We start from the raw sequence: 22,298 nt of genomic DNA, 5'->3' as shown, positions 1-22,298 counted from the left end.
AGTTTCGGCTTTTGGTACAGAGCCGGGTGCCTGAAATCATTCATCAACAGTACAGTACTAGTACAGAGTAACGTCTATGTCTGAAATTACTTAGTTAGGCCTATGCGTGTTTATCTCCATATCTGAAAGCAAGATGTAAACAAACTCAGAAAAAGCAAAGAAGTAAGTTGATAAATGTATATCATTTATTATATCGGAACAATGCATGTCATAAATACATCAGACAGTAGTTTTGTAGTGTAAGCCAGCATGACCTTTACATTAAACGCACAAAAACACAAATAAAAAACTCCCATTTTGATATGTTTCTAATCTCTTCATTATTTTTTTCTATACTTTTCCTCGGGAACTGCAAGGCAGTGCCACATAGTGTCGTGCAAATGTCATTTAAGACCAACATTGACAGCAGACAAATACATATGCCGCTGAAATTAAGGACATGTAGTACAGAATCCCCCCCACCCCTTCCAGTATACAGCAGTCAGTTTTTCTAAGCAACTGTGACAATGCACTTACAAACATACAGGTAGCAATACACTTGCTACAAGTAACACTCCCCTACCCTATTTTGTCAGACGAAGGCGGCATCTCTTCAAATGGCTTGTGTAGCCGGACGGAAAAAAGAGAGTGAGTCTTTAACCCGGTGAGGTAAAGGCCTAATTGCACATAATGGAGCACAAAGGAACGGACAGATAACGGTCATGCCAATGACTGTATATTAGAATGGACACCAAGATTCCATTCTACCCAGCAACACCCACTATTCCATTCTAATCGGAAACACCCACTCAGACCGGGACGTGATATATGGAGTGGGTGTTTCTGATTGGCATTTCCAACCAGGAAATTCTTTATTCTGGTTGCAAATTGACAACTTAAAAATGCTTCAAATATGTTGAACTGTGTCATGTCCATACATGTACAGTCATTGGGTCACATGATCAGACGCACTGGTCCGACCAGCGCCCAAAGCTTTGGTGGTTGCCGGCGCTTTGGAAGCATGGTGGTGGTAGTAGTAGTGGTGATGGTCATGGTGGTACTTGGCGCTGCTGTGGTGTTGTTGTTGTTGTTGTTGTTGTTGTTACTTCTGCTTGCGCCTCCAGGGGGGTAATTCCAAGAAGCTGGTCGAGTAGTAAACCAGGTTAAGTTAACCTTGTGGTAGTAGTAAATATCTAATAGAAGAGCCTGGAGTCCTCATTTCCTTCAGTAAATGATTCTTGTAGGCTATCTATTAGCAAGTTTACCACTTGTTAACTAAGGTTAACTAAAGCCTGGTTAATCACGTAACCATGTTCTTGAAATACACCCTAGATAACCATGCCGTCATGGAAGCATGGTAGTAGTAGTAGTGGTGGTGTTTGGTTGGTTGTACTCTGCGCTTGGCTGTTGTTAATTGTTGTTCCTACTTCTGCTCGCGTCTCCAGACGATGACCATGCCGGTGGCGTCGGAGGACGCAAGCAGAGACTCGTCGCAGTTGAAGCTGACGTCCAGCACAGGGCCACTGTGGCCCTGCAGCTTGTTGACGATGGCCTTGGTGTTACGCTCCACGTCAAAGAAGTACACGCACGCGTCCTCGCTGCCCGTCACTGCATGGAAGACACACAATTAAATGTAAGTTATATGTAGGTGAAAGGTTGTAGTGGAGGGCGCGCACACCTGAGAGAAAAACATCAGCAGGTGCCAAGTCAAAGAAGTACGTATCAAACATGGGGAAGGATTTGCACACCGCTTGCAAAAGACTTAATCATCGCCATCCTCAATAAATTAAGTCTTTTGCAAGCAGTGTGAAAATCCTTACCCCTTTTTCATACAAGTCTGTGTTCTCATTCTCATTCATCAAAATAATTTACTTGTAGGGAACTGGACTTCCTTTTTGGAGCTCTTTTGATGAAGAGGGCCTAGATGAACAATCATTTTCACGTTCAGTTCTAATTCTTATGTGGGAATCAGAAGTTATTCATCTCTGGAGACTGGACCTGAACGGCAACTACTCCATGCATGACAAGTAAAGGGTCACATGACATGTAAAGGTGCAAGTTGGCCTGAGCATCTGAGACCCTGAGGTTAGTGCCAAGGGGAGACACTATTCATATACACTGATTGTAACTAGCATATACAGTACACACTGCACATTCACAAGGACCACCATGGAAACGAGCTCCCTAAGCTTTTTTGTGTTATCCTTTTGACGTGTTGCACAAGGTTTTCAAGACATAATTGTTGACGTTATTTGTATACCTTTTTAATGCTTTGTACAATGTCAATAAACTAAATCAAATCAAAGAAGAAAGCTCTGGATTCTTTGTATTGAAGACGTTTTGAATGCTTAATATGTAGTGTCTGTGCCTGGCCTTGGCCTTCTCTTGTGCCTCAGGAAATAGACTGCAGGAAGTGGTATTGCACATAGGTGGTTAAGTGGCGACCCTAGATATGGTGACTCAGCACAAGTTGTAAATCTAGTTCCAGAGTGGTGTTTCTCAATGGGGGCGTTACAGAGACAGCTGACAGGGGGTGGTGCTTACTTGCGATTGGGGGACATAAGCCCATTTTATTTTTTTAAATACTAAGGGGGAGGGGGCATTGTTGGCCTTATGATGAGGTCAACAAGGCTTATGATGAGGTAAATGGGGGCGTATGTTCTAAAAAGGTTGAGAATCACTGTAGAGGAATGTTGACAAGAACTGAGGTTATTGGAAAAGGGAGAGTTTTGTTTCAATTTGGCATTTTTATTTTTATCTTCCTGTTGGGTGCCAAAATGGCCTAGCATATGAGATTCTGTATCATGTGGCTTAAAACAGTGCTTCCTGTGCCTCAAACTTTAAAATGAGAAATAGGCAACATCAGATCCATTATTGATAAATGAAATGACCAGAATAGACTTAGAACTGAAAACTTGAAATGTCAGTGATAATTAAGCCTTTGACTTCGATATTCGATATTCGAATATAAGTCGAATGTTAAGAAAATTCGAGACATTCGAACGAATATTAATTGGCCATTAATATTCGAATCTGACATGGGTATTGCTTTTTTGGGTATTTCATTGTTATTGATTAAAATAATTTCCTTTCCACATCGCAATTCACAGTCTCAATTTATATTTTCCATGGCTGGTTAATTACTACAGCTGTGTTGAGGAGAGTCGCGTGCGTGGCTCATCTCTCTATGTTCCGTAGCAGGACACTTGCGGCAGGCAGTCTTATCTCCCCCAGAGTCCGCATAACAAGCAGATGAGTGCTGCAGAGTTCCATTCAAGTGAATGGCTACAGTTAATAAACAAAGCATCATCACATTACTTTCTGGAGTTGTTGACGAGTTTCTGGAATTATGTGATTCAACCCACAAGTACCTGTGATTACGCCAAGAGTAAGATAATAACTTCTTGTTTTTTGGATTTTGACCAAATTAGCTTCGTTGGTCTGGGTGTCAGATCAGGCAGACTCCAGGTGATGATTTTGTTAGCATGCTTTTAGCATGTTTTTAGCGCACTGCTAGTTTGTGTAATGTTCGTTTTTAGACGAGAGCAGTCATCTTACCTGGACCTACAAACACACTACCTAAATGTCCGTCATTAGTGATAGAAAATAAATAGGGCCTACATATTTGTTGATATTGGTGCTGTGTGCTCAATTCTCATGATTCCCATGATCCAATTCAAATTTTAACTTGGGCTACAAGTTTGACATGGCTGCTAGCTTTGCCATGTTTTAATCTGCATTCACACCTTTAAGTACCGTCTTCTTATAAGTGCTGAACGATCGCTAAACAATAATGGCTGGTTGAATGCATGTTGTTAATGGGCCATTAGGCTACATCTCTGGTTGGAATAGCCTTTTACTAGTCACTGACTGGGGGAAAGAACAACTTCAGCTTGACATCAGGTCTAACTGGGGCAATTTTAATGGTAAAAAATATGGATAAATATTCGAATATATTCGAATATCGTTTTTAATTTAGAAACGAACTTCGACTATGATTTTGGGGCACAAGTCAAAGCCCTAGTGATAATGTTTTGAATTAGTGAATGTCAGACATGGGGGCGTCTGACAAGATTAATTTATGTCCTGTTACGGCCTGTCATGCATCTCAAGAGTGAACATCTGTTGGTGGGAATGGATATTTCAAGGCTTCAGTTCCCCAAATCCTCTCTAGCCCCAGTGGGCCGCGTAATTTTTAAGATAAATAAATTAATAAATACATGTGCCGTAAAGAAGGGATTTGAGAATCCTATCAGCAAGCCAATCTGCAGAGTTTCTAAAGACACCACCATAGTGTATTTTCATCATAGAAATCATGTCTTACTTGTGAAGAATGTGCAGTAAACATACTCTGCAGAAGCAAAACTGTAACTTACAGGAGAGATACAGTATGTGAATGCTAGACCCTTACAACTTACCACTTCAACGGGACAGTTTAAGCTGACCAAACACTGCTATTGAGAGATGGGCAGAAACCCAAAACTAAATTTGGGGCACCCACTTATGCTGCATAGGTTCATTATGTAGAATCGAACTACCAAGTTTTAACTTCAGTATTATTCAACAGACCTGCAAACTCGTCAGAGAAAAAAAGGTGACAGTCTCCAGCGGACCAACACCCCCCCCCCCCCCTCTGTAATCGACACACCGCAGCGCCATGGCAAAGCAACGGGGCCGCCAGCGGGCCCATCGGAGAGCCAATTTGAGCTTACATAGCCTACACCACACCAGTAAAAGATATGAGCCAAGTAGTTTATTTCACCAGATTCTCTTGCTCTTCAAAACACTTCAAACTACCATTATCTATTAACTACACTCACCGGCCACTTCATTAGGAACACCTCTCTAATGCTGGGTTGGACCCCCTTTTGCCTTCAGAACTGCCTGCACTGCCTACTCGAGTAGGCTGTGGCATTCCAACAAAGATAAATTGGTACTTATTGGCCCAAATAGTGCCAAGAAAATATGCTTATCCCATTATATCTCCAGTATAAAACATTGATGTAAGCAGGCTCGGACTGGGAACAATTTTCGGCCCTGGCATTTTCCCTCTATACCGGCCCCGCCATCAGACAGGGCAACATTTTTCCAATCTTCTAGTGTTCTTTATGGTGACACCCCCCAAAAAAAACTCTCCGGTTCTACATGACTCACGTGAATGACCTAATTGGTGACTGTCACCAAAAGGTGACGAGTTTGCAGGTATGATTCAACCACATAACACACTTCTGTTCCTGAAAGAGAGACCGTGAGGAACATTCTTGCAGGCGAAGAGAAGCTGTTATAAACAGACCATCACCTCTAAAGCCAGGGTTTATGGTGTGCATGGACAAAGACAGACTTGGAAATAGCTGGAGCGTAATGCTCCTTGATTGTGTGCCCTCTGACAGCTGGTCTGGGAAGTGACAATGTAGTTCAAAGCCAACGAGAAGACATCAAAGGCTTACTGGAGCCAGAGAACGATTCCCTGAACTCAACTGAAGCAAACTGATGGGTCATCCTCATAACAATAGTGGCAGAACAATAAGCTTCTTGGTCACTAGGCAACAACCTAGTCCCAAGCCAGTCCCATGACTTTGGTTGGTATGATCCCTCACACAAGTGAGTTAGGATACAAGTAGAGAGATGGCTTCTAATTTTAAGGTCATGTTAATCCATGTTACTGAATTCAATTAATTATCTTCCAACAAAACAGCCAACTTCAGACAAGACTGTAACTAATGTTTTTTTTCAGTCATGGGGAATGGGAAGTGGCCTATCAACATGCAAATGTGAGCAGTAGTGCCCCTGCATTGTTTCAGTTTGAATTACAAGCAAGTAGCAACAGCCATCACTGTTCTCAGGGATGAAAACACCTCCAAAAGGGGAACAACTACAACTTATATCCTTTTTAAGTTAAAAGGTAATTAACGGCAGAGTTCACACCTAAACTATTAGAACCACAATGGCAATGGTGACATTGGCAATCATGGTAATACTTGTATTTTAGGTGTCAACAGGCATTCATAATGAAGTGGAATTGATACACCTAAACGTCACTTCCCCTTCCCCTATAACTATTTTTTTTGGTCATTATCTTCGTTAGCAGTCTAGCTTTGGGACTGTGTACTAGAGGGTTCAAAGGGTCTCGAGGGTACCCATAGCGACGTATCTCCTCTCGCTGTTCCTGGAAATGACAGCATATCTCTCCGTCTAGTCTAAGAATAGTGTGGTGGTTAAACCCTTTCCACTACTAGCACTTAACATGTTTCGTCCCATAGCTCATGGATAGTTGTACTGTTATCTTGGAGTGAGCAGCAGGAGCCACTGATTTTGGACCACATTCTCTTGGTAGCACTATGGATTGCTCCTTAAAAGGTCCAGTTTAAAACAGCTTAGAAGTAAGGATAGACCGATATATATATATCGGTCCGATATTTGTGATATTTAAGTGTATCAGTATCGGCCGATATGCGTGTGGTTTTGTATGATACACAATATTTATCACTTTATGTCATTCAGGGTTTTTTTTTTAAAGCAGCAAGACATTTTATTTTTTTATTACTTGATTGTTAGACATTACTTGATTGTTAGAGTGGGTGTTTAAATGTTACAAGTTCTACCTCAATTTGATAATGTTAAAAGAATGTTTATGGAATATTTGTCATTTTTTAACCTTTTTTTAACCCATATCGGCCCCAAATATCAGATATCGGAAATCGGGTATCGGCAAAGGGTGATGAAAAAAAAAACTACTTAGAAGTATCATGGACCGTGCATGGTATGGGAAAAAAAGAAATGGCTCCTACAGTAGAGTGGGTTAGCATTCATCTTACCTATGCATGCCCCCTGGCAAAACATACGCATGCACACACGGGGGTAGTTGTGTCGTTAGCATGGTGGGTAGTCACACGCGCAAGCACACGCACACACGCACACACGCACACACACACACACACACACACACACACACACACACACACACACACACACACACACACACACACACACACACACACACACACACACGAGTGTCTTACCTACGCAGGCCCCTTGGCGGAAGGACATGAGGGGGCAGAAGATGCTGTGGAGGGGCTGGGAGGCATGCTGGATGGGGAAGCTCCTCTTCAGCTGCAGAGTTCCCTCGTTATCCACCACCCTGTTACCACACACAACACAACACAACACAACACATTATACGAGACACAGACACACACGCATGCACACATGTTAACACGCATGCACATGCGCAAGCACTTTAAATGTGTCATACAAGAGGCCACAAGTTCTCCCAAGTGGCTGCACAATAAGAAAATGAAGCAATAAGATATCAAATTTGTAAAACAATCAATAGAGAAAATGCTAACATGCTACACATTTGTGCTTTCAAATCTGTTGCTGCTATATTCCAGAGGGAGTAATGGACATGGACTATCTGGTTTGACAAACATTTTTTATATAAGCACAACCCTGAAAATATTACGCAGTGAAGTTGTGTACTGTGCGTATTAAAATAGCAGTAATGCAATTTCATAACCTATAGCTTATTATGAATTCCAAACATTTTAGGATCTAGAGAACCCTCATCACTCCGAGCCACTTCTGTGATACCCAGACAAGCTTTTCAAAGTCAGGTCTTTCTCATAAAAGTTCTAGAAGGAGATTTTAGGCTATTTTTAGTTACATCAGCATGAAATGCTGAAGAGCCTGAGCGGTGCTTTGCTGTGTTGCAGTGGCACACAACATTTGGAGAGCACTTCAGCCGTTCTACCTTCACATGTAACATTCAGTGTTTTAAGCAGCAAGAGGAGGTCTTAAATTCTTCGACAGAAAGATCCACACGAGAGCTCCGGCTGGTGTGGTCTCTACATAATTCAGCATCTGCCTAGTATAGTGGGTTAAGCCATTTGTATAGTGGGTTAAACCATTTGTACCCTACTTAAAACTCTCTGTAATGGCATAACAATGTTATGCCACATACAACAGTGAGTTGGATGGCCAGGGATCCTATCTGCACGAAAAGGCTACATAAAAGGTCCAGCCGTGACTCAATCTGATGGGCACTCCACTGCTACACTGGCAACCCGGGTTCGATTACGGCTCGAGGTCATTTGCAGACCCTTGGCCGCCTCTCTCTCCCCACTCGCTTTCCTGTCAAGATCTTCACTGCCCTATCACACAATAAAGGTAGAAAAGCCCACAAAAAGGCTACCTAAAAGACAGTAAAAGCAAACTAAGGCCTTGGCCACGGCTCAAACAGCTAATAGCACTGTAGTGTTATGCGACCCGGGTTCGTTTCTGGCCTGTCATTTCCAAATCCTAACCTATCTCTCTCCCACTCAATTCCTGTCACCATCTCACACTATCATATCAAGTTAAGGCATAAAAGCCCCTATTTTTTAATTCAATTATTATTATTTTTTAAAGCTAAGCTAAAGGCTTAATAAAAACAATAAACAGCATGTGCTGACCTGTAGAGGAGGAGCTTGTTGACGCAGGCGTTGACGAGTAGGGAGGGGTCTCTGGCCTCGCGGCTGATCCAAGAGCGAGCAGAGATGCTGGAGATGGGGCTGCCCTCAGTCACCACCAGACGCTTCGCTTTGGTCAGCTTACCTGCAGACAAGACACAAGACATGAGGGGATAAATACATACAGTACGCTTCAAAGCAAATAAGCCATGATGGTAAATAAATACATAACTAGACATCGAATGAGACCATGCTGTCGCCAGTAAAAAAATGTGTGCCACTAATAATTACATTGTAACAGATTACATTGAACACATTACATTGTTATAATTATTGTTTTTGTAACACACTGGTGATTATAATGCACTGGTAGGATGAAGGCATCACAGAACGTTGGTGACTGCTAAATTATCAGTTTGTTCATGAATGTAATCAATATGGCATCATATTATTTAGCATACTGTATCATCATTAGTTTATGACAACACATGTTCAATAATTATCCTGAAGTAAAGGATGGATGTCCACAACACTGTTATTGCTCCCAGTTTTTATTGGGAGCATTAACAGCAGGGCTCTAAATTAACACAATTGTCCTGCTGTCACAGCATTTCCGGTCTGCTAGGTGTGGTTATGCCTTGTTCAGACCAAGAGCGACCAACACTAACGGAGTGACGGAAGTCATTACTTCTCTATGGAAGGCACGCAACCAACGCTACCAGAGCGAATTCGCCAGGGGCGAAGCAAACTGAGTGACCAGAGCAAATTTTAACGATTAAAGTCAGGCTAATCTTATGGTAATGAGCTATGACGCGGTTCGGCGAAAACCAATTGGAATGTTCGTATCAACGAATGTCCCAGGCTGTCAAGCCAGAGCCATTATGTGATTAGCTAAATCAAGCATATCAATGCCGCGTCCAGAACGAATTCAAGGCGAAACTTCTTCTGCTACCTCCGCTACCAGGCAGCGTAGTTCGCTCTTGGTCTGAACGAGGCATTAGGCTGCCCATAGCCCCTGTGAATGATTTGGCATTAGCAAACTGTATCAAAACACTAATAAAGCCACCCTTGTTGGTGTGGGTTATAAGGTGGACGATGGAAACCCATGTGTACCTGTGGCCATGTCGAACAGGAAGGAGAATATGCTTCCCCTGTCGTCTCCGGCCCACAGGATCTTCCCCGGCGCGTCAAAGGAGAGGGACATGACCCTGCCCGTCAGCTTACTGGAGCCGCCCTTCACCTTCTTACCTGTGGAGATGTTCACCACCTGCAGCAGGTGCTTACTGTTCCCCACCTGTAAAGCGCACACACACACACACACACACACACACACACACACACACACACACACACACACACACACACACACACACACACACACACACACACACCCATGAAGTTGCTCAGTAAAATCTTAGAAACTCTGATTGCAAGCAGAGATACTGTCTGTATACAGTGCTAAGATTGAGAGAACACTGCACTTCCTCATCAAGACACTACACCGTGACACATTTGCACAATGCACTTGCACAATATTTAGTTGCATCATTACAAACCCCAACTCTGGTGAAGTTGGGACGTTTGGTAAACAGTGAATAAAATCAAAATGCTATCATTTTCAAAACATTCAGTCTATTCATTAGATGGAGAATAGTGAAAAGACAACATCTTAAGTATTATAACCGAGAAAAAATATTGTTTTGGGGGACATATGTACTCATTTCTAATTTGATAAATCCAACACGTCTCAAAAGAGTTGGGACGGGGATCAGTGAAATTTAGTAAACATCCAAATAAGATAAAACAACAAAGAAGAACATTTCAAAATGAATTGTACTGACCCAGAAGACATGGGAAACTGTCCTTTGCTTACAGAAGTCAGCAGAAGTTGTAGAAGTCCATTCTTTTTGACAATAATAGAGCATTGCACATCCTGTGCTACAGTGAAAATGGACCATCCAACTTGTGTTAGTGCTAACTTCAAAAGTCAGCCTCCATGATGGCATGCGGGTGCAGTAGTGCATTGGTTAAGATGTTCTCACTCATCTGTAGAGTTAAATACAGTGCTGAATGGTATACATGGGTTTTAAACAGCATGAAAAGTCACTCATGCATTATATTTTGAAGGGAGATCTTCGATTACTGCCACATAGTAAGGTCAAATTGCATTCTCTACTATGTTTTAACAGTTTGGCTCCATCATAAGGACCATCAGGTGATAAAATGGTGGGTTTTTGGTCAAGACCTGTCACACTGTAAGCACTACAGAAAGGAAAACATTGCAAAACATGACAAGGAATACACCCACCATTTAAGCTGGTGAAATCATGTCCAAGATAGGAATTAACACTGTTTTTTATATAAAATCATCTCATCGGTTAATGTATCTAACTGTTAAGTGTTGTCTTTTGTTTTGTTTTTAGTCTTCCTCGACATTTGCTGCCATTTATTGTCCCCGTCCCAACTCTTTTGAGACGTGTTGGATTTATCAAATTAGAAAAGAGTACATATGTCCCCCAAAACAATATTTTTTCTCGGTTTTAACACTTAATATGTTGTCTTTTCACTATTCTCCATCTAATGAATAGATTGAATGTTTTGAAAATGATCGCATTTTGATTTTATTCACTGTTTACCAAACGTACCAACTTCATCGGAGTTGGGATTTGTACATTACATGACATTATATTGCATTACAATTAGCTGACACGTCTTTTAAGTACAGGATATTGGCTACAGTCCCAGCATCAGTGTGGGGTAAGGTGTCTTGCTCAAGGGCACTTCAGCCATGGATTAAGATAAGGAGTGGGAGGGTGAGATTCCCATCTGCAACCCTCTGGTTTAAAGCCCATCTTCTCAACCACTAGGCTACGGCTGCCCTTCATTCACATTATTTTGGATCACGGACAACCACAGACTCTCTTCCCATTTCAGGATGGAGATGCGCAGAGGTTACATTAATAACACAAGATAACATTCAGTGCGTTGTGCCCGGTCACCAGGTACCTCAATCCTGCGGGGTCACATGTCAACTTGTGAACTGTGAAGCTTCAGATTTTGTCCCTCAGCCCAATGGCAAAAGGACCCAAGCAAACTAGTGAAACTCAAAACTTCACGCAAGTCCTACAAACACTTTCCATGAAGACAAGAAAACATATTTGCACAGAAAACAGGCTGCACCACCCAAAGAATGTGGAGGAGAAGAGACAGTCTGTAAATAATAGTGTGCTAAAATGGCTTCAACAGCACAACAGGAGTAACACAACTATCTAAAAGTCGGCCTATTGTACCCATCTGGACTAAATGTCCAGTGAACAGACATTGTGTACAATAGGCCGACTCTATCTTGTCTGGTCGGAGGAAAGAAGGTGGATTGTATGGATATGGGATGTAGGGAAGGTGGACTATAGGGATGTGACTCCAAATAATAGCCATTAATGGCAATTACAGGTTTAATTATTTCATTGATTACAATGCATGGAGTATGTGTTTTGTCTGAGAGGACACAGCTATCTCTGGAGGTTTGATAACACTACTTTGACGGAAGGTGCACTGTAAACTGTGGGTACAGGGCTGTGGCTTTAATTCACAGTAATTACACTTAAATTACTGCACTGATAGTTATTGTTTGAAGTCAGGAGACAGCGCAGCACAGCCTCCCCACAGCAAGGTTGTCATTCATGGGCTGGAGGGTACACTGCAGACTGCGGAACGGAGTGCGTTATTGGGCTACTTATTATATGAAGTCAGGAGGCAGAGCAGCACAGGCTCACCACGGTGAGGTATTGGCTGTGGGCTGGGAGGCATACTGCAAACTCTGCAGGGCTCTAAATAACATCTACTACAGTTTTAATAAAAACTCTGGACTGACCACGGTGAGGTTGGGCTGAGAGGCTCACTGCAAACTCTCTAAATAACATCTACTACAAACACAAGCAGATAATTGGAGTGTTTCTGGGTCTTCACCTTTCCCCCTTGGTGCTCATCAGTGTAGGGGCTCTTAAACTTGGTCCAGGTAGACAAATGCTGAGGCACTCAAGGTTGCAATTTTCACTTTTTTTTATTTGGCTACAATAATCGCCTACGCGTTTCAGTCCTTATGGCCTTGTTCAGGGCGTATCCAACATCTACTACAGTTTTAATAAAAACTCTGGACTCACCACCCTGAGGTTGTTGTTCATGGGCTGAGAGGCACACAGCAAACTCTCTAAATAACATCTACTGCAGTTTTAATTAAAACTCTGGACTCACCACGGTGAGGTTGTTGTTCATGGGCTGGAAGGTGCAGCAGAGCAGCTCGCTGGCCTCTGGGTCGCCCACCTCCCGGATGCAGCGGCCGTCCTCTGTGTTCCAGATGCGCAGCGTGCCGTCCATTGACGTCGACACGATGACGTCGTTACTCAGCGACCAGGCGAAGTCGGTGACGGGCCCCGCGTGGCCGCGCAGGGTCACTTTGACCGCCGGAGGGGGCGGGGACAGCGTCATGATTGACAGGGTGCCGTCCAGTGAGCAGCAGGCCAGCAGGTGCTTGTCGTCGTTGGCGAACTGCAGTCTTGGAACTGCAAACAGGACACATGGCGAGGAGAGACAGACCACAAAAGAGGGAAAGGAATGAGAATAGACCTCAGTACACAGCGAAAACATTGAATACAATTGAAGGTGAAGATTGTGCACATCCCAGGAAAAGGTGCAGGACAACGGCTGTAGTTTCGAAGTGAGAGGTTCTCATACTTAAAATCCTTTTTGTTTTCTTTTATTATTTCATGGCTGGAAATAATGGTCATGATAATGTCCATGAATTAATAAAAGAAAACAAAAAGGATTTTAAGTGTGCGGACCTCTCACTTCGTAACACTGAATACAACCCAACAATACCTTCTTTCAGTAAAATAAACTATGAACACATTTTATTAAAGCAATACTGCACTATATCTGGAAATACAGTATGCACATTTCACACCTACTCTTCAATTAAACGATTGAGATTACTTTTCTCCTTTTCTTCCAGAAGTTCACTTGGGAAGGAGTAAATGAGTCAGAATATCACTTCAGGTGACAATGGACAGTTTGAACATTAGCACTCTATGCAACGTCTTATAATTCTGATATGCCTTTCACATTCTTCACTTCGAAAGGCTTTCCTGACTTGTAAGAATAACTGTGTGTGTAAACCAGAAAGGATCAAACCTACAGAGTAGCTGAGGTCGTTGAAGAAGTTTTGCCATGAATTCGCCGTATTTGAGCTGGGACCTACATTGACATGTTTGACTTACCTAATCATATAACGGTTCTGGCTTGTGAACCTGGGACATTCGAAGACATGAACGTTCCCAATTGTTTTTCGCCGAACTGCGTCATGGCTCATTCATTACCATAATATTAGCTGACTCTTCATCTGTGAAATTCCCTCTGGTCACCCAGTTTTCTTCGCTCACTTTGGTTGCTCAATTCACTGACTCTCCATAGAGAAATACCGATAATTACTTTCGTAGCGCAGGTCGCTTTTGGCGTACACACACAGAAACAACTCCATGACAGTTCATAACTCAACTACTGCACTGCAGCTGTCTGACAATATCAGGGGTGATAGCGAAAAAAAATCCTGAGCCCGAACTTTTCCCCCTGATCTAACGACGACGACAAGATACTGCATAGTGACGTAACGTAGGCCTATTTTGACACATTATTCAAACATTTAATAGCCTGTATAAAACCATTATTAAAGCCTGATAGTAGAAGAAAACCCTGAACCTGTATCACTTTCTGAGATAAGAATAACCTTATGGCTAATTATTATCAATGTTTTTATTTTTGCAAACTCTGTCAAGCCTGAAATCAGGCATGAAGCCTGAATACTATCAGCCTTGCAATATTGAGCACTCAGTCAGAGCTACCACTGACAGTCAATCTCAGTGGAATACTGTATTTGACAAGAGTATGTCAGCACTGTTCCACTGCTGCCCTTTATATTAAGTAATACTGTACTCATAGTAGGTGGTGCACTGCTGCTGTCTCCTCTGCAGCTGCCTATGGGTCTCTTGACAGCAGAGAGGAATATAGTACACCAACACTGCAGATCATTTGCAGTCAAGACCAGTTGGAGCATATTGTACAATCTTTTTCGCCACCATCTCTTCATTGTAAGAAAGTCCGATATTTCACACAGTCACCCTCGTTTCACTTGCAAGTGATTCATATCTTTTATTAGTCTAAACACATTACCAATACATTACGCCAGGCCAGGCGTGCAAACAGGGATGTCAGGCTTGATGGTAATGAATGCAAGTGTAGTGGGAAAGGCTGACTTTCTAAAGCTTGCCTTTTGTTCAATGTATGCACATCAAGCCTTCCTGTTACAGCATTGTTGTACCATTATAGTCTGCTAAACTATGATGACACAGTGTCTGTCAGGCTGAGACACAGAATAGACTGTGTGAAAGCCCAACTGGGAAACTCCAACTCCCATTGTCATTGTGACACAGCACTCCACAGCACACTGCACATTGCACACAACCAAATTGCATTTTATGCCTCACCCGTGCAAGGGGGCAGCCCCCAATGGCGCCCCAAGAGAGCAGTGCGGCGGGACGATACCATGCTCAGGGTACCTCAGTCATGGAGGAGGATGGGGGAGAGCACTGGTTAATTACTCCCCCCACCAACCTGGCGGGTTGGGAGTCGAACCGGCAACCTTTGGGCTACAAGTCTGACGCCCTAACCGCTTACCCATGACTCCCAAAATTGTGATTAGGCTTTGTGTATTTTATATGTTTTTACTCACCGGCCGAGTCCACGTGCTGGTCAAAGATGTGGTGCATGCCAGCGAAGGCATAGTTCTCGCTCAGTGTGGTGTCCCCTGCCATGGCACGGCTAGCCTCCGCCACCGAAGTGGGCACCAGGCTGCCAGGGGGCCTAGGACCAGGGATAGAGGTAGCCAAGTCATTACATGGTATAACACGCTAGGAGATATCATAACACACAGGTTAGTTAGTACTGTACACATTAGATAAGGGAATGGGATAATGTCATTTCTCTAATTTCACTGCATTTTTCTTGTCTTCTTACGCTTAAAATCCTTGTAATCCTTTTAATGTATTGTCAGGAGGTCATTGCGTGAATATTTCTAGACCGACCATTCAGCAGCATTAAAGAAAGCTGTATAATGATACCATTTATACAATGGGCTCCAGGCCCAGGGACTCATGTCTGACAAAAGGCATACAGTATGTGTGTGTATGTGTAATCTCACTAGATGGCTAATCTACCTGGCAAAGCTAATACAGTTACTACAACAAATGTACAGCAGAACTTTTATTTCATGAAACCGCCATGTCTACCTATAGTAATAACACTTTAATTACCACACAGTTCTCATAATTAACATGCAAAGGCCCACTCATACCCTGTGTTTGGTCAATTAAATACACAATTCTGTTCACAAGTTCTAGCCATCAATACCTTCGTACCTCTGTCCTTCTTTTACCTTTGCCAAGCTTTTACCTGTTCCACTTTTCATCACTTTAATCTGTAATGTCAAGCTCCTCAGTTTTGTGTAAAACTACGCACAAAATCAACGTTTTGAGCGTATTACAGACTCCACAAGTAGGGTATGAATGGACCTGAAGCCTGTTCTCCACCTAGCATTGATGTCCAGATTCGCGGGGCGCTAATTTACCTCTCGTCGTAGACCGCACGGTTCATCTGTGCTTGTAGCTGGTAGGAGCCTCGGCTCACAGAGCGCCGGTGACCCCGAGCTCCTTGGGCCCTGGGGTCCTCCTCGAAGTCCTGGGGAAGGGCGATGGATGGATGGATGGATGGATAATGGATGGAGGGACAGAGAGTGAGAGAGAGAAAGAGGAAGGAGAAACAAATGGAAAGAGAAAGAGAGAGAGAGGGAGAGAAGGAAAGAGAGGGTCTCACAATGTGATAAAGGAACTATGTTGCTGAATTACACTGCAGCCAACATGCAGAATACAACTCAATCATTCACACGCACGCACACACACTTTCACACATTTACATACATGCACCCGCACGCACATACACGCGCACACACACATACAGGCGCACACAAACACACACACACACACACACACACACACACACACACACACACACACACACACACACACACACACACACACACACACACACCGAGTCTTGCACAGTCCCAAGCCATGCAGTGCAGCTCTATGAAATTAAAAATTACACGAGAATGAACACAAATGAAGAAGCCAAAGATAACACAATCAGCATTAACAACACAACCATGCACTTTTCATAATGATCTTCCTTGCTTTCATGAGAGGTTTGACTGGCATTCTCTATTATTGAAAACATGGAAAGTGCCTCTGCCTCTCGCATACATCCTTGCCACTGAAGCTTACAATAATGACAGTGATTCCGTTTCCTCTTTTTCTCCTCCGGGTTTCCCCATCTTAGATCACTCATTATCAAAATACATTTGCATTTTTGTGTTCTTTTCATGATTGAATTTTCAATTTTTTGGCTTTTGACTAATTTGTTTCAAATTATTTCACATCTTTACCTCTTTCCTTCTTTGGATAAATCATGTAGTCAATCCTCATCTTAGATGAACCTTATCGCTACTTGTTTGATAAAATGTGTTCAAAATTATCGCTGGGTTTTAAAGCTGGGTTGTGGCTCCCTTCCCACGTCTCATTTCTCTCCCACCAAGTCTCTCCATCTAAAGCTCTTACAATCTCTTTGTCTACTTCAACCCAGTAAGACACTGCCCCTGCTATAAATTACCTGTTACCAGTATGGCAATGACCAAGTCGCCATGTATTACTAAAGGCCCTGTGCGCTGTCGTAGTGGTGTAGTAATACGGTAGTTTATTTATTTTTTTTAGCGACTCTTACAGTGTCGTCCGTTAAGGGGCTGCAACCTACCCTTCGTATGTTGACACAGTGAATAAGCAAATAGACTGGACATAAATATCTGCTGCTTCTCTGTGCATTCTCGTCTTTTCCCTTTGTCCTACTGTAATATATGTGGTAATGCCCTTTGCTCTGACCAAACTTACTTTGCAAATGTGAACAAATAACACTTTTGTTTGGCTTGCGACACTCCCTTCTCTCTCCCATGGCTTTCTACCATAATCACAGTCCTCTACCTAAAAGCTAAACCTAGCAAAGGAGTACAGCCATTTGTTTTGTTCAAATGATCTATAAAGGTTGTCTGTTACTTGGACTCTTGCATTCTATCCACCATTTCTCCACCCATCCCGCCCTTCTCACAATCCCACATCCTCCTTCTCTCTCTCTACATGTAAGCTTATAGATTTTCCTCTCACTCCCCATTTCATTCTAATGTTCTTTTCAAGTTGCTTCAACGCTGTTCCGAGTACTCAATAGATGTGTGTACACTTTGTGGACTTTAATATTCCTTTTACCCCCCGCCCCCACTTATAGTTCTGTGTGCGTGCGTGTGTGCAGTCTCTTTCTCAATCTCTCTCTCTCCATCTCTCTCTCTCTCTCTGTGGGCCTAACCCCCATGTGCTCCAGCAATGAATAATTTGTTAACTTTACCACCCCATTGACCTGGTGTCTGTCTCTTTCGCTCTCTCTCCATCTCTCTTTGTCTCTCTGTGTGGGTCTAACCACCATGCCGTACAGCTCTGAAGAGTTTGGTAACTTTAACATCCCATTGGGCTAGTCTCTTTTTCTCTCTCTGTCTCTCTGTGTGGGCCTAACCTCCATGCGGTCCAGCGTGGTGCGGGAGCTGCGCACGCTGCTAGCCCTGAAGCTGCTCTGCTCGGACAGGGGCCCATAGCGCAGGGCCAGCAGCTGGCTGCGCACGCGCAGGTACTGCTTGCGCAGCCCCGGCTCAAAGCCGCACTTGGCGTTCTCGCGCAGCAGCTGGCTGCGGCGGCGGATGTACTGCGTGCGGAACTGGGGGAACGTGGGCGTGCGGTAAGCATTGTACCTGCAGAGACAGTGGCACAAACCACACACAGGGGAGAGGTCATCAACATAAAACACACAACACAAAATAAAAACAACACAAACATACAATCAAACAACCAAATAGCAGCATCCCAAATGATTATTATCTATACACCCAGGCAGCAATTCAAGCAAATGCAATTATTAGAGTAATGATTGATGGAAGAAAGCTTCTAGTTACTGCCAGTACAATGTCTGTCACTGAAGGGAAAGAAGCTGCCCGGTCCTCCTCACCTTGCGTCGACTGCCAAGACCTGCTGCCAGACAGCAGCCATTCCACACACAGGGGTAGCCTACGGTGGATGTGGCGGCATGGAACTGAAAGACAAAAACAAACCATTAACTGCCATGTCTATATTTCTTTACAATGGGCATCGACATTGATTCTTCAGCTGTAAGCATAATGCCACGAAAAGCCTTGTAGGAGCTGCGGATGTTTTTGACAGGTAGCCTACGACGTTGAGGTCATTATCCAGGGAGTCAGACAAGCAGAAGATAAGCAATTTATTGTGCAAAATGAATAAACAAACGTAACTTTATAAACACAATTGGTGACAACAACTTAGACACAGTCGATATCCATTAAAATACCAAATTAATTTGCAACAAAGCATGCTAGGGAGCCAAATGGCCTGCTTCCTGCTCTTCTAAACCAGGATATCGGCATCGCCTTCTCTGTGCTAGCAAGATGCCATGTTTTGGAAAATCCAGTAGCAGCCTAATGTAATGTAATGCTAGGGAAGATGTAAGTAGCCGCTAGCTCATTAGCTAGCTAGGTGGTAATCAATTTCGATAGGCTCGAATCAGTATCAGCATAGTGTGCAGCATGAGGACAGTTTTCACAAATAAAATTAGTGCTCGTACGCATGGCCAATGTTTCATCTCTATCTACTAGACACTGCTTTCTGTATATGTCATTTTGTACCCACCTTGTTGCCAATATCCCTCACCGATGTATTCTACCGTAGATGCTGCTGCTGACAGCTACCAGCTGGGTCACATGACATTGTTCCACCCACTGAACTGGCTGCGACGGATCAGATCTGTAAAACGCAAGGATTAGACATTGTTTCTCGGTGTATGTATTTCAGATGTTTACAAATCAGCTATCGCTGAAGCATGAACAAAATTCAAGGTTCAAGGCGAGATCAAATTCGAGCATGATTATTATAGTCTACTATTGCATGATGACCACAATGGTGGTAATATTAGAAACACTGGACGTTTAAAATATGTTGAGCCTGATAATTAAAGCTATGTGAAAGTAGCTATAGCTACTACTGGTAATAAACAATGAGAGGTAAAAAATACATTTTAGAAAAAAAGTATTTTAGTAAAGTCATCCACAATCCACAAAAGCAATGACCCGTGACTTTTACTTTTAAGTTCTGTCTTTCTTTCCGCCTTTCTGCTTATGTGACATAATAACCTTTTGACCTTTTGAGGGGCCTACTGCACCGGCAGGGTTGCATTCTGCGCATGCATTTTAGGAACTCTCACTTCACTGACGACTTGAAATGTTGAAAGAATCAGTTGTTTCAGCCATCATAATGTGCAGGAATTTGTCAAAATCACGCAGAGAAAGATACCTATCATATTTTTATTTTCTCAAGACACGCTTTCTGCTTTATAACAAGCCTATTTACAATATATTCACATAGTCAAAACCAATATATGGCTTTATGTAATCAAAATACAACCTACCAAAATACAAAAGTTAACACAATTTATAAATGTAGGCTTCTAAATGTATATGGGCTATTACTGTTACACATGTTAAACACTGTTACACATATTAAACACTGTCTTAACTTTGTGTATTTGTGTATTTGTTGGCTTGATTATGTCCTCTTTTGAAAGTCGCTTTGGTTATAAAGCGTCTGCCAAATGCAGTGTAATGTAATTTAATGTAATTTCCTTATGGACATCAGTATAGTATATTCTTACTACATTAACACATCTTAAAATATGCCCTATGCTTGTGTCTTCTTTTCATATTCATAGAGACAGTATGGAGGTGAGATGAGGTGAGGTGTCAGTACACACACAGACACACACACATACGCACACGCACGAACGTATATGTGCACGCGCGCGCACGCACACGCACACGCACACACACTACACTAGACTACACGCATACGTGCGTGCACTCACACACACACACTCACACACACACACTCTCACACACAGACACGCACGCACACACACACACACGTGTCCCAGAGTCTGGTGGAACAATGGTGGAATTATCTGGTGGGCACCGACTTGCATGGTTTTCACCTGAGCTCAGCAAAGGCTGCTGGGAAGGCGGGCGTGCTGAGCAGCTGACGGGGCTCTTTGCTTGTTCGGCCAACTCTTTCCCGAAGGGCCCCCTGCGCTCGCCACATTGACCGGCCGGAGCCATAAATGGAGGAAGGCCGAACGACACAGCTCACAACTCATTTCAGTAAGTGTGCAAAGACTTTGGAGAACAGCCAAAATGCCAGGAACGAAAGGTATGTGGGACAATTTCTGTTTTATTTCTTCTTCTCTTTTTATGTTCAAACAAATAAGGAGTGATTTTTCTTAGCAGTATAGCTTATATGTAATGTATGGCATTGAAACATTTATGGGTACGTCATTTGAAATTGCACAGTGGAGGATTTACAGACTTTTAGTTGTAATGATTACAAAATATTGAGAGAGAAGGACCAGGAAATTGCAATGTCCTTTCCCAAGTTAACAGAAGTTAACAGCAGTTCAAGGTTAAAAGAATGGCTATACATATATAATATATTATTGATTAAAAATTATATATGCAAATGTCTTGGATTCCTGGGGAAACATTTTGTTTAAAAAAATAAATAAAAATGCCTTCCTGATTTTGTGTTCTGCAGGTAATAAATCGGACAAGAAGTCAGCCACCAAGGTGAGACCATGGACACACAAGAGATTTTAAAGAACAATTCACAACAAATAGCTGTACACATTTATGCTATTTTGGCACATACTGACTGTACATAAGTTGAAAAATGTTTCCTATCCTGTCTGACCTTGTTCGTCTTCACCCTATAAGCAGCAGCCTCAGAGTCCTAAGGAGCAACCGAAGAAAGTTGATCAGAAGGGAGATGACAACAAAAAGCAAGGAGGTAAGCATAGAATTGACAGCTGAACTCTGTCACACGCAAAACAGATTCCGACAATTTAAAAAGCATCCTTCAGTTATTTAGGCACAGGGTATTTGTTACAGTCCCTGGAAGTAATGTGAGGCGTAGGGGACTTCAGCCATGAATGAGGGGAAGACTAGACATGTTCTTATTATCGTTTGGGAATGAGTGATTCTAAAGAGGACCTAAAGACTGACTTCTGAAATTATGTCACACACACACACTCTCACACTCACATGCACAGTATGGATGAAGTGAGGATTGAGGGGACCAGATTTCATGTTACTGAACTAGATTATAGGTAAAGGGTGCCGGATTAAGAGCAATTCAGTATGAGGACCATCATGCAACACAGGGTTCGTTCATGATGAAGCAGTGGTGCTTTTGCTAGGCAGCGCACATGCACACTTTGCCAGTTTGATGCATTCTGGTTAGAAGAATTTCAAATTTTCTAACCAGAATGCATCAAACTGGCAAACTGTGCATACGTGCAGCAAAAGCATCGCTGCCTCATCATGAACGAACCTACTGACTAAGGGCTGACAGGGGGACCTAGATTCAAGAACAGGTATACACTGGATAGTCTTGGTTAGTATTACTAATAAAAGGTAGGGTGTATGGAGTAGTATAGTAAATATTGAATAGCAGGTAGGTCAAGAGGAACCTTTTAAATTAAAATGCTGTCTCCGTATCTCACCCTATGATGTACTGCACTAATGTGCAAAATTCAAATCATTTAAAAATAGGAATGGAA

At 42.7% G+C, this 22,298-nt stretch overlaps 1 protein-coding gene across 1 annotated transcript; it reads right to left on the bottom strand.

The window, feature by feature from the left end:
* Positions 1 to 163: 163 nt before the first annotated feature.
* Positions 164 to 19,403, bottom strand: wdr13 (WD repeat domain 13). Its single transcript, XM_063209218.1, has 10 exons — positions 19,325 to 19,403; positions 18,630 to 18,713; positions 18,144 to 18,375; positions 16,102 to 16,211; positions 15,208 to 15,338; positions 12,678 to 12,985; positions 9,540 to 9,720; positions 8,430 to 8,571; positions 6,999 to 7,117; positions 164 to 1,587 (listed from the first exon to the last, which is right to left on the bottom strand). The coding sequence occupies exons 2-10, from the start codon at positions 18,668 to 18,670 to the stop codon at positions 1,403 to 1,405; spliced, it is 1,449 nt and encodes a 482-aa protein (XP_063065288.1). The 5' UTR covers positions 18,671 to 18,713; positions 19,325 to 19,403; the 3' UTR covers positions 164 to 1,402.
* Between the last annotated feature and the right edge of the window lie 2,895 nt (positions 19,404 to 22,298).

The sequence above is a fragment of the Engraulis encrasicolus genome, chromosome 10 (genome assembly GCF_034702125.1).
Source record: "Engraulis encrasicolus isolate BLACKSEA-1 chromosome 10, IST_EnEncr_1.0, whole genome shotgun sequence".
In the NCBI taxonomy this organism is placed as follows: Eukaryota; Metazoa; Chordata; class Actinopteri; order Clupeiformes; family Engraulidae; genus Engraulis; species Engraulis encrasicolus.
The sequence above is the reverse complement of the archived record's forward strand: the minus strand, read 5'-3'. Positions and strand labels throughout refer to the sequence as shown.

Coding starts and splice junctions, on each gene's coding strand:
- wdr13 (XM_063209218.1), bottom strand. CDS start 18,670: ATGGCTGCTGTCTGGCAGCAGGTCTTGGCAGTCGACGCAAG. Junction 16,212..18,143: donor CCACGCTGGACCGCATGGAG/GTTAGGCCCACA, acceptor GCCCTTCCCCAG/GACTTCGAGGAGGACCCCAG. Junction 1,588..6,998: donor CCGCCAAGGGGCCTGCGTAG/GTAAGACACTCG, acceptor TCTTCCATGCAG/TGACGGGCAGCGAGGACGCG.